The 13335-nt window shown below is 36.6% G+C and overlaps 1 protein-coding gene across 5 annotated transcripts in view; it reads left to right on the top strand.

Annotated features, from left to right (window-relative positions):
* myo9b (myosin IXb) overlaps positions 1–12998 on the top strand; it is a 37263-nt gene extending 24265 nt beyond the window's left edge. For 3 of the 5 annotated variants that reach the window (XM_067452374.1, XM_067452375.1, XM_067452373.1), the window contains 22 exons: positions 444–566; positions 648–797; positions 1581–1705; positions 1780–2262; positions 2558–2645; positions 3013–3189; positions 5111–5193; positions 5364–5455; positions 5700–5884; positions 6047–6154; positions 6270–6440; positions 6791–6832; positions 6940–7051; positions 7131–7204; positions 7362–7551; positions 7682–7810; positions 7903–8008; positions 8092–8223; positions 8434–8557; positions 11535–11641; positions 11853–11980; positions 12243–12998. In XM_067452374.1, the coding sequence (XP_067308475.1) occupies positions 444–566; positions 648–797; positions 1581–1705; positions 1780–2262; positions 2558–2645; positions 3013–3189; positions 5111–5193; positions 5364–5455; positions 5700–5884; positions 6047–6154; positions 6270–6440; positions 6791–6832; positions 6940–7051; positions 7131–7204; positions 7362–7551; positions 7682–7810; positions 7903–8008; positions 8092–8223; positions 8434–8557; positions 11535–11641; positions 11853–11980; positions 12243–12502 (3189 nt within the window). In that variant the 3' untranslated portion in view covers positions 12503–12998. Of the gene's footprint in view, positions 1–443; positions 567–647; positions 798–1580; positions 1706–1779; positions 2263–2557; positions 2646–3012; positions 3190–5110; positions 5194–5363; positions 5456–5699; positions 5885–6046; positions 6155–6269; positions 6441–6790; positions 6833–6939; positions 7052–7130; positions 7205–7361; positions 7552–7681; positions 7811–7902; positions 8009–8091; positions 8224–8433; positions 8558–11534; positions 11642–11852; positions 11993–12242 lie in introns of all 5 variants that reach the window. The other 2 variants (XM_067452377.1, XM_067452376.1) reach the window with 2 other exon arrangements.
* The last annotated feature ends 337 nt before the right edge of the window (positions 12999–13335 follow it).

Below are 13335 nucleotides of genomic sequence, written 5' to 3'. Positions count from 1 at the left end.
TAACCCATTAAATAATCTCCTCTGAACCCTAAGTACATTTCTTAATTATGAATTTAATTTAAAATAAATGAACAAACAAACATGCAGGAATGCAGGTAAGATTAACAGACGTTATTACCAAATAGATTGCTGTGGACTGTATGCCAGTAATAGACATATATTGATTTTTTTAATGTCTTATTTGATGTTTTACTGGTCTGCAAAAACAAGGCTCTTAATGTCATCCTCATTTGAAGACTTCTCAATAGAAGTTGATATTTTTTTAGATTCATTTGACTACTTGATAAGTGCATACTTAATTTGATGTTTAATTTGATTGATAGCCCCACTATTAATATTAGTTAATATGAAAAAAGTGCATTTGGTGGACAATTAATGCAAATGGCTTTCATTATTTACTTTATAAAGACGTGTAATGGTTTAATCTTACTTTGTCATCACAGGAGTTTATAGCTCAGTTCAGAGTGCTGCTGCCAAAGGAAATATCAACACCTCAGGAGGATATTTCCAAACTGCTGATTAAAATGGGACTAGCCAGTTCCAGTTTTCAGATTGGCAGAACCAAGGTTTATTTCAGTTTTACTCTTCACTGAAGAAATGCCCACAAATCCAACTTTCCATAATTGACCACTCATCTATGTGCACAGGTGTTCTTGAAAGAATCAGAGAGACAAATACTTCAGGAAGCTCTTCATAAAGAAGTGATGCGGCGCATCATCATCCTGCAGAGATGGTTCCGTGCCTGTTTGATGAGGAAACAATACCTGCGTGAGAGGAATGGAATTATAACCATACAGGTACAATTTCGTTTGGTTAGCATGGGGTTGGCTAGGGACTTTACAAAATCTTATATAACCTTGACTACAAACAATTTACCGGATCAACGTGCGTCTCAATTCTAATATAATTATTACAATTTGATGTAAGCCATTTTGTTAGCTGAAAACCTGTGACCTTGGTATATTTGCTTGGTTCCTTTCACAAGTTTCAAGTAATGTTCTAACCTTTAATTTATTTTTTTGAGAGAGAAATTTATAATTTATTCCAAAAGTTACAAAAGTAAATGCTGTTCTTTTGAACTTTCTATTTATTAAAGAATAATGAAAGAAAAATGCGTCACGGTTTCCTCAAAAATATTAAGCCGTTTTCAACATTGATCATAATAATACATGCTTCTTAAGCACAAAACATATTTTCTATTTACTTCTATTGGATCATTTGACATAAGATTCATGGAATAATCAGTTTTGCCATCACCAGGTTAGATTACATTTTAAAATATATTAAAATAGAAAACAGTTCTTATAAATTGTAATCAAATTTCACAATATTACTGTATTTTATATCAAATAAATGCAGCCTTGGTGAGCATAAGTGACTTTTTATTTTATTTACATTTTAAATATCTTACCCGAGCCCAAGCTTTTTAACAGTAGAACACATAAAGTTTAACACATTTAAAATTTACAGTCTTTCTCTTCGTTGTAAACAAAACAAAATATTTGAGACCTCTGCATTATTACAAAAAAAGCAAAAAATGATAATGTACCTAAACAGATTTTCCCTCATTCATCCCTCAGCGATCATGGCGGTTTGTGCGTGAGACATACAGAGGCAGGGCAGCTGCTGTGATCCAGGCTGCATGGCGAATGTCCAAGCAGAGAACAGAGTATTTGAAGCAGAGAGAAAAACTGAAAGCACAGACGTAAGTTACCTTTGGGTGTTTTTTGCTTTCAGGTAAAACAATATTAGTCATTTTGATTGTTTTGTTTTCTTCAGATCTCAAATAGAACTGGGCGATTTGAACAAGACAGAGGAAAAAAAGCCAAGTCAGCCAAAACCACAGCCTCCACAAAAGCCTGACGAATCTCGCACCCCTGAACTAAAAAAGGTGGAGGAACCGAGCCTGCAGTTAAACACAGAGACCAAGCCTAAGGTTACAATAGAACCTACTCGTAGAATCACAAAGCAGCTCAGCATCCAAGAGGAGCAACCTGCTCGAGATGATAAAGGCAAGATTGGCATTAAAGAAAGACAACCATCTCCTTCAGGCCTCCCTCGGCCTGTGTCGCTTCCACTGAACATGAGCCAAACTGGTTCTGGTGAGACTCAAAATGCTGTAAACCTACAACGCCTCAACAGGACATCCAGGTTGAAGGAGAAGCCCGAGAAATGGAAGGAGAGGGGCAGTGAAGCAGCACATTCGGAGAACATCAGTGCTGAGATACTACGACTTCAAAGCCAGAGGGCATTGGGTTTACGGTAAGTTATGTTTTGGTCATTTTTAAGTAAAGACTTGTTTGCGTACCACTCTCTGCCATGCTTGACTCAGATTAGTTAGTCTGTGGTCAAATATTTTTTTATAATGACTACTAAATTGTATATTTGACTATTGTACATGAAAACGTAATCAGGATTTATTGTCTTTTTGTCTATTTTTAAGCAGCCATGTAATCATTTTCAGTCAGTTTGTCATTATCACACATTTTACCATGCCAGATTTTATTTTGCTGTATTAACTGGCTGGTAGTACATAATACCATTTCTTATATGTTAGGAAATGTGGCATTTCTCAGTCCCTGGATAATGTGTCCAGGATGAGTTCTTCAGAGTCAGACAGCTCAGCCTCTTCATCCAAAAACGAGGTACTTTCTATTAATTGTAAAATGTTATGCAATTTTTTTTTTTACTTTCATATTTTTGCCCCCCAGAGCAGATAACAGTTCAAAAGTTAGTCAGTCAGAATTTTTTTAACAAAGAAATTAATACTTTTATTTAGCAAGGACACATTGTAATAAGATTTCACTATATTAATAATTTGTACTGTATTTTTTTATCAAATAAATGCAGCATTGTTGAGACTTTAAATATATATATTTTTTAAATCTTCCAGATCCCAAACTTTTTAATCCATCGAATGTTGTAGATTATTTTACAGTGTTTATGAATATCTGGATCAGCAGGTACAGGTCTCTCTTTTTTTCCCCACCTAAACCGGTTCACGCATCATAGGTTATGGTTCAAAGCCGTAAACATCTCAGACACAAGCGCCGGCTAGCACGTCCCCGCAGCGGGCTGAAGTTGAATCCTTCGGATCTAAGCGACATGGAGTACTGGAGTTTTCCCCTTCCTCCCATAAGCCCCTCCACTCCCAACCAGTCTGGTATCCCCATGGTACTGGAGACTGTGGTAAAAGACCCAGTTACAAAGGGACCATAAGAGCTGCTGTGGGCCTTGCTTTTGCACGCATCAGCTAACATAACATAAGAATCAACATTAGATATTGTGTATGTCAAGCTTTTCAGAGACTTAGTCTTTAGAAACCAGACTGATCCTATACTTGGATGTTTCTGACTAGAAGCTGGTTTCTGACCTTTTTTGTATCATTTGTATCACGTTGTACACAAACACTGAGGCGATTGCTAGTCGCGCTAATGAGTGAATGTAGTAAACGGATGTAAGAAGAATAATGTTGTGGTTGTTAGGTTGCAGATATGTTTGACTATATACCTAAAACTGGCCAATGCTTTTGATGTTTTTCTGGCTTAAACAATCATTATATAAGCAATTTAGTCGTCTTTTATAATATTAATTCGGTTTTATATATTATACGATAGAATGTAATAATCATTATCACATTTTATTTTCTATTAACTTTTTTGTAATATTTACTTTCTTAAAATTGGCTTCAAGATTTAACAGTCACAGTATCTGTTTTTGTGAGGTTTCAGTTTATTTACTTTTGTTACCACAGAGAACGATCTCACAATTGTGGATACTGTGGCTCTGAAGAGCTTTGGTAAAAACTAATCTAAAAATAATTGTCAGCATTTGTGCAGGTTTAAAGGGTTAGTTCACCCAAAAAAATTAAATGATGTCATTAATGACTCACACTAATGTCGTTCCACAACCGTAAGACCGTTCAGGAACACAGTTTAAGATATTTTATATTTAGTCAGAGAGCTTTTCTGTTCCTTCAATGAAAGTGTATGCACACTATACTGTCCATGTCCAGAAAGGGAATAAAAAACATCATCAAAGTAGTCCATATGTGACATCATTTAGTTAATTAGAATCTCTTGAAGCATCAAAAATACATTTTGGTCATAAAATAACAACGACTTTATTCAGCATTGTCTTCTCTTCCCTGTTTGTTTTCAATCCGGAAACAAAGATTCGAATGTTTATGAATCAGCGTATAGATTCTTGATTCGGATCGCGTGTCAAACTGCCAAACTGCTGAAATCATGTGACACTGGTGATCTGAATTCTGAATCAATACGCTGATTCATAACCGTTCAAATATTTGTTTGCGAATTGAAAACAAACACGGAAGAGAAGACAATGCTGAATAAAGTCGTAGTTTTTGTTATTTTTGGACCAAAATGTTTTTTCGATGCTTCAAGAGATTCTAATTAACCAACTGATGTCACATATGGACTACTTTGATGATTATTTCTGGACATGGACTGTATAGTGTGCATACACTTTCATTGAAGAAACAGAAAAGCTCTCGGACTAATATAAAATAGTAAGCTCTGTTCAGATGATGAACAGAGGTCTTATGGGTGTGGAACGACATTAGAGTGAGTCATTAATGACATAATTTACATTTTTGGGTGAACTAACCCTTTAACAAGACATTTTTTGTTCAGCAATCTGAAATATATTTTGAAATAAATATAAGCCTTATAACCCGTAGCAAAAAAGGTCAACGTGGACTTTTGGGATGCAGTGTGGGAGGTTTAATGCTGGTGGTGGCCCAAATGGGAGGAAATAACCCCAATCTCTCTGCATTATCAGTGAACCTTATGATTGCAACACATTTTCTGCTAAATGATTGTCAGCTAAACTTGTTTTGCATCCGCTTGAATGTGGTCTTGCTTTTTTCATTAGCTGTCTGTGGTTGTTTTGCTGATATGAACGCATGGTGGGACTATGGGTAACCAAGTGGCATATATGTTTTAAAAACTCATCATTAGTTTGTGTAGGTTTGATTTAGAGTGATTGTCAGAAGCTTCAGGATTTGGTTGAAAAAACTACCTTATTTTTTTCCCCCTGCAGTTTCACGATAATCATTTTCAGTCTCTAACTTGTTTTGGTCTTTCAGATCCAGTCACCGGTTGAATCTGATGGGTGTATCCCAAGGAGACAGAGTGTGGAAACAATTGCAACGTTCAGCACACCAGAAAGGTGATTTTTAGTCTTTTCTCATCAGCATGTCATCTTGCTGAACCATACTATTGTAGCTTTTACCTAGAATATAATTTGTGATTTTTTTAAAAATCAGTTTTAAATATAGTATCATACTTATAAGTGCTTTTATTTGGATTCAATGAAAATGTTCTGTTAATATCCTGTAGGCGGGGATTCCTAAAATATTTTAAGAAGCGTATAACACCCCACGATGGGAATACTACTATGGCAAAGACATTGGCAGAAAAAGAGGAGCTAGGTTGTATTCTTCACCAAGACCTACTTGATTCTTTCATGTATTCACTTAGTATCTATTATTTCTTTAAATATTTTAATAAGTAAATAAATAACGCAATCAATTGTTTAAATAAATATTTTAATAAATATATAAAATAAAAACAAGAAATGTTGAAAAAAATGTGTACATAGTAGACCAATTTTGAGTAAATTCTTCAGTTGCAATTACTCGCCTGTTTTTCTCTCATTTACCTTTGTTTCAAAAGCCAATGGCTCTTCCTCGCATTCTCCTCGTGCCAAGAGCTCAGCCACTTATCCTGGAACCCGTCGCACCCCCACCATTAAAATCAGCCGAGCTACTCGTGTTCAGGAACAGTGGAATGCTTCGCTGGACAGAGAAATCACTGATAGTAATGAACTTCGCCACCTGGATGAGTTCTTGGGAAATCAGGTGTGTGTGGATGTTTGTATTCATCTGCTTTTTAAAGGCATTTTTTAAATTCTAAATTTGGATTTGTTAGAAGTGTTTCCAGTAGGTCATGTTTATTGATTGTCATATCTTATCAACTTTGTAGTTTTAAGTAAGTAATTGTTGGTGTGATGTTGAATCCAGATGAATGATCTAAGCACCCGCACAAAGGAACTGTCAGAGACGGAAAAAATCTTCTTCTCAGCCACCACGCAGTTCAGAGAGACAATCAAAAGCATGTACTCCATCTCAGTAAGTTTATCTGTGCTCATCTCTTACCTTGTCCTCATCATAGTTTCACAGATGCAGTAGATAATAAGCACTGAAAGTCAAATGTTTGAAATAGACAGTTTCCTATTCCCTATAGAATCCCAATATCGGCTACAAGATCCTGATGTCAGGTTACCAAGTAAAGGTAGCCAATCTCGCAGGGCTGAAGAAAGCATCTGAGGTGCCGCTGGTGGTAAACCTTTTCCAATCAGTTCTGGATGGATTTATCAGGGGGGAGCTCAAACGACTGGAGGCAGAGCCTTTTAAGGTAACTTAAGAAGTTGTAAAGATTTCCACAGAAGCTTAACTGTTCTCAAATATACTTTTTTAAATGTAAGGCAAGTCACCAGACCCTCAAGGAATCTGGGCCCTCAAAATTCCAAAAAGGACTTTGGGAGTTTCTAAAGTGTTTTTTTTTTTAAGTTTAAATTATTTGATCTTAAATAGATTTAAAATATATATATTGTGAAATATTATGACAATTAAACTATTTGTTTTTATTCTGGCTATTACTCAAATCTTCAATGGTTAAACAGGATTGTTAATTTTTTTTGGCATATTCACTGGGGACCAATTATCCTTAAATTAAACTTGCATGCCCCTCTGTCTAATTTTCAGGTTAAGGAAAGGAATAGAAGAAAATCTAAAAGAGCTGCATATGTAAGTTATTTTTATGACATAGAGACAGTTATAATTATAATGTATGATGTGAGAATATTTATTGCACCTCTTCCAATACAACACTAATTTTTTACTCTCTCTGTAAGCCTGGAAGCCCACTTGGTCACTTTTTTAGCACATACCAAGTGACCATTATGCAATCATGTGACCAGTGCAGCTCATACATATGGGGAATGGAAAAAGCCTTTATGTGTAGCTGTAAGTATCCATCCTTTTCCCTGACCAAAGCAAACTGATAAGGATTCCTAGGTACTTTATTCTCCGCTTTCTGTTTCAGCTTGTAGAATGGTGTGTCACAAGAAGTGTCTTAGCAAGATGACAATAAATTGCACAGGAAGGTGTGCAAGGAAGGTGAGCAGTATTAATGTGTCACTATATATTCACAGGGAAAATTCTGCAAACGTCTACACAACCTTACTAACATGAGTGTAGATAGTGACCATTTAATCTGTAATTATAGACATGTTGGATGACATAATTACAGTTTATTTGTACGTTTCCATTTCAGAAAGAGGGTGAGCATACCCTCCACTTTGGTGTACCTGTCTGTGCCCTGGCCCGCACAGCTAACTCTGTGCCCTTTGTCATGGAGAAGATGCTGGTACATGTCGAAATGAATGGACTGTACACAGAAGGCATCTACCGCAAATCCGGCTCAGCCTGCCGAGCCAAAGAGCTTCACCAAATACTAGAGAAAGGTAATGGTATAATTTGATTTAACACCTCATTATCAGAATTATTTGACCTTTGTCATATATTTTACTTTTGACAAATCTGTATTTATAGTAACTGCTTTTTGCATTGAAGGTTTTTGATTTCTCCCCTCAGATCCACAGACTGTCTGTCTTGACAATTACCCCATCCACACCATCACCGGCCTGGTAAAACAGTGGTTACGGGAACTACCCGACCCACTTATGACATACAGTCTCTACAATGACTTCCTGTATGCTGCGGGTAGGTTTTAGACCACATGCAAATTTGGGTGTTAAGGCTAAACATTTATGCAACGTGTTAAAAAGAAATGCATGTTTTTTTCACCCCTCCAGATTTGCCAGAATCATCTGAGCGATTGCGTGCCATCTACCGAAAGTTAGATGACCTACCTCCCTCAAACTTCTCTACTCTCGAAAGGCTTATTTTTCATCTTGTGAAGTAAGGAACCATTGCATATAACTGGGGTGAATATTAGACATCTTGTGTATTGCTTCACCTCTTAAACTTCTTTTTATATTCAGAGTGGTGAAAGAGGAAGCTCACAATCGAATGTCAGCTAATGCTTTGGCGATCGTGTTTGCGCCTTGCATTCTACGCTGCCCAGATTCTTCTGACCCTCTCCTGAGTATGAAGGATATAAACAAGACCACTCTGTGAGAATCGTTTTGGTTTATTTGCCGCCTTTGTTTATAACAAGCTTGTTTGTCTGGTTTGACTTGATACTGGTGGTAGATTTTCAAGATAGGAAAAGAACTAAAAAAAATAATATTAATGGGATTATCTATGCAGCTAAATTGTTAATGACATTATTCATGGCAAACAACTTTTGACTACATTGCATTATATATGAACCTTATGTGCAGTTGTGTGGAGACTCTGATTAATGAGCAAACAAGGTGCTATAATCAGAAAATGGAAGAAATTCAGCAGTTGGAAAATGCAGAAGCTATGGCCATTAAACAGCTCAAGCTCAAGAGACAGAACACGGTAAGAGAAGCTTCACATACTAGGTTGCAAAATACTACAATTTAAAAGATTTGATAAAAAAAGAAAAAGAAAGTAGTACTTTTATTAGCAAGGACACATTAAATTAGTCAAAAGGGACAGTAAAGATGTTACAAAATTTTAAGTTTCTTTACAAATAAAAGCTGAAACTGTATTCATCAAAGAATCTTGAAAAAGCATTTATCAAGCACATTGACAATAATAAGAACTGTTTCTTGAGCAGCAAATCAGCCTATTAGAATGTTTTCTAAAGGTCTGTGTGTCACTGAAGACTGAAGTAATGATACTGAAAATTGCGCTTTTCCATCACAGGAAAAAAAGGGATTTTAAATAGTATCCAGATTTCACAATACTTCTGTCTCTACTGTATTTTTCATTAACAAAAAAAAAAGCATCATGACATAGGAATAAGTTATGGTTCCTTATGGGTATTCTAATTATTCTGAAATATACTTTATACATATATACACATTAAACCTGTTCAGTATCAACAGGCTGCACCCCTATTATTAACCTTTAACCTTGTAGATGTCAGGAAATGTATTTTCTAGTGGAAAAATATTTAGTGATCTAATTAATTAAACAATGTTTTTAAGAAATATTGTGCAATTAATGGGTTAGTTCACCCAAAAATGAAATTTATGTCATTAATGACTCACCCTAATGTCGTTCCAAACCCGTAAGACCTCCGTTCATCTTCAGATTCGGATTCATGATTCGGATCGCTAGCCTGACGTGGTCATACTCAATTCTAGTCAGAATATGAGTCTGAAACTGCTCCATTGGGCTGTTATTATGGGGCGTGTTTCAACCGAACCAGGAAAGACCTCAATTGGATAGAGCTACAACCAATCAGGACAATGAAGCGACGCATTGTCAAATGTCAACAGAGCTCAACTGCACTGTGTTGCCAAGTCCGCGTTTTTTTATTTCCGCAGGTTGTTTTCTATGTCCGTGGGTTGAAGCGACTATTATATGATATAGACCCATGAGTGCGAATTTCAGCAGGCAACCTTGCCAAAATAACTCACATTTTACCCCCCAAACGTCATTTTTTCCCAGGAGAACCCCCCGAGAAGCTATTGTTTAGGGCTAGTAGTTGGCGGGTTTTGTTGTAAAAACTTGGCAACCCTGTCTGCACGCGCGCTGGAATAAACGGTCTTTGCCGGTGTTGTAAAAAAATTATATAATGATACACAGAGTACTTTCCAGTGGCGATTTCTTTAAGATTGCAAGGGAAGCTCGGCTTCCCTTATAATGTCACAAAATTAATGGTAAAATATGTACTATTGTATTAACATTTTATTGACTAAAAATGCGTTAGAAAACGTTCATCTCAAAGACGAGTTTGTTCAGAATCAGTTACATATAGCAGGTCGGCTGACTCAATTTCCTTCTCATACATTCCCGCAGCGTCACAGTGCATTTCCCTATTGAAGCCCAGCGTCCATTGACTTCAATGGGGCTGCTTTAAACGTTTTTTTTCAGCGCTTCGAAACTAGACGGTCATTGGATAAACGCTGCGATTATGTCCCGCCCACGGACGCTCAGCGTCTCTGGGGGTGATTGGGGAGTGGGCTGGCCAGGACTCCGAGCTTCTGCGTGATGATTGGAGGATCTGCATCTCCTTTTGACTGAAAGCGATTCTGTACTATAAGGAATCTTCTCAAGTTCAGTCGAAATAAAAACTGCTGCAACCTATTTCTTTGATATTTGCTTGGCGAAATTGCTTGATTTTTATCATACATTTCACACAATTATACACCACATTCCTTGTTTCAGTTTTACAGAGTTTAATTTTTTTTTATAGCTCTGCTGGCCATTGAGAGGACACTGGTCAAGTCACTTGAAAAGACTCCTAGTTGGTACGACAGGGTCACAGACCATTTTCTTGAAAAGGAACATAGGGCAGAATTTACTTTTAAATAAATAGACAATTTTATGATGTAGGCCGAAAATGAGCTTCCCCTCTCTGAAAGACCAGTAGCCGCCACTGGTACTTACCCAACATGATCATCATTTCTGAGAGAAATTGTGATGGTGAATGCATACAAACAAGCTCTCCGTTTAGGATTCAAACAAATAATCCAAGCCCCTTTGATGACGTGCATGATTACGTTACTGTTGATCATTTGTCCGTCATCGTCTAAAGCCCGTCCTGATGATTTCATTGGTCTGCACAGTTTCTGTTCGGAGATAATTACTCCTCTATGGATTGAGGCCAGACCAAACTGCCCGACCTAAAAAATTTGTGGGCGGGGCTACGTTCGGCTGGCATCCAGGCTATCGGATCGCGTGTCAAACTGCCAAACTGCTGAAATCATGTGACATTGGCGATCCCAATCATCAATTAATATGCTGTTTCATAACCGTGTGAATCTTTATTTGAGGATTGAAAACAAACCCGGAAGAGAAGACAATGCTGAATAAAGTCGTAGTTTTTGTTATTTTTGGACCAAAATGTATTTTCCATGCTTCAAGAGATTCTAATTAACTAACTGATGTCACATATGGACTACTTTGATGATGTTTTTATTCCCTTTCTGGACATTGACAGTATAGTGTGCATACCCTTGCATACGCTCTCAGGACAAAATATAAAAATAAATTAAATCTTAAACTGTGTTCCGAAGATGAACAGAGGTTTTACGAGTGTGGAACGACATTAGAGTGAGTCATTAATGACATCAATTTCATTTTTGGGTGACCTAACCCTTTAATACTTCTTAAAAGCAATAAACCACTCAAGGCTCTGCTATTCTGAATATTGTCAAAGCTGCCTGTAGGTGTTTCAGACACCCTATCACACATTGTACCTAACTGTATTTATAATGGAGCCAAGTACCTTATTGCTTAAATGTATGTGCCATTTCTAGGCTAATAATTAGCCACTTTGGTATAACAGAGTGCTTTTCATGGCTCTCATTTTACATGATTTCATGATCTCACTTTCCATTAGATGTATGGGCAGCAAAAATTCGATTTGGATGCCTCCTCAATGGACGGAGCTGGGCTTGAAATTGAAAACCACCTGCTGAAGAGGATCGAGTCCCTTAAGAAAGAAAAGTTAGTTGAGAAATGCATGTTTAACTTTTTTGTATGTTTAACACCACTTTACAGTCATTTGAAAGTAATTGCAGTACCAGTTTTGGCCAGAATCTTACATACACTTCCTTTAAGCAACTTTTGTCCAGGGACACAGATAAAAGTTTATGATGTTAAGAATTATCAGTAGCTCTAATTGTACAGTTCAAAACTAATTCTGCTTGTGGTTTAGGAGCGATTTGGCCTACAGACTGCTTGAGTTTGAACAAGATAGCTCTGATGCTGAGAACATGGACTCTGAATCATTGGTCAGCTCCGAGAGTCTACTAGAAGATCATTTTGTGAGTTTGGACTCGGAAGGTCAGTACTGAGGTACAGAAAATTTTAAATACATTATGCTTGGCTCTGCGTCCAGACAGGCTTGGATTTGCCTCTCTTGTGGTGAGCTGGTTGTTTTACTGCTTGTTGTTTAACATGCCATTTCTCTAACCATGGGTTTGCTCTGCTGCTTTTTTTATTAGGTATAAAAAATGGGTATTTGTTATTACACAATGTACATGATTGTATTTGATTATTTGCATATATTTACTTCCTTTTTGCTAATCTAATGTATATTTTTCAGCAAACTCTGCTTTTAAGAGCTCCAAGCCAGAGAATTCTGCTAAACCTCCTGATCCAACACATCCTAAACCAGGGTGCAAAAAGCCTGCTGAGGACCGCAGCCAAAACCATTCCGCCTCACGCCGAGATGGAGTCCAGTCTATGTGTGTCATCCAGAGCCAAGACATTTTAGAATCCCTCACCACCTCCTTTGCTGCAAGTAATCAGGGCAAGAGGCGATTTTCAGACCTTGACATTCCTTTTATAGATGAGGATGTTTAAGTAACACAGAATCTATAAAAATCTATAAAATCTATGCAAATATTTGTCTTTCCTGCAACTGTTCAAGCAACAATCAGTTTCCCATTTCTGATCATAAATCAAATGCTGGATTCATGCATGCTGTCCTAGAACACCTGTTGTGTTCATATAATACATTTGTAAAACAAAACAAATGCTTTTTTTTTTTAAGTAACTTTTAAGCCATTTTTGTATTTTATGTTTTGCTAGGATTATTTAAACATTCCTTACTATTTTTTGTTTCTTTTTTTTCTAATGCAAGTTTTCTTATGGACCACAATAGTGGGCAATGGGCCTTATATTATTGTTGTTTTTATTCTAGCCACGAGTCATAGTTCTTTATTCTTATCCATAGCAAGCATTATCTTCATTAATGGATTGTTCCATTAATTGTTTTCTGTGAAATATATGTATGTGGTGTAAATAGTTCTGAAAACCAGTGCTTTATCAATGAAATCAAATCTGATGAGTCTCCTAATATGTGAATATTTTTGTTATATTGTTTAGTTTTTTTTTTCTTTGAGTATTTTTTTTAAATGTTGGAAATCATACCATCGCTGTTCTTGCATGCATGTGTGAAAGGCCAGTGCAAGATTTGACAATTTAAAAAAAAATGAAGCTATGGAATCTATAAAAACGGATCACCCAACAACTGTGGAGATCTTGATTAAATTGTCATTTCTTGAGTCAAAGAATTGTAATATTATATTTTCTCAAGGGTACCTGGCAGTTTTATAATATCTGATAGTGAGTAAGCAGACATTTTATAATTTAATCTTCACTGATCACTGACCTGAGACCAACATGAAATGCAT

This window comes from Pseudorasbora parva, chromosome 9, assembly GCF_024679245.1.
Source record: "Pseudorasbora parva isolate DD20220531a chromosome 9, ASM2467924v1, whole genome shotgun sequence".
NCBI classification, from domain to species: Eukaryota; Metazoa; Chordata; class Actinopteri; order Cypriniformes; family Gobionidae; genus Pseudorasbora; species Pseudorasbora parva.
This window is presented reverse-complemented; position numbering and strand designations above follow the sequence as displayed.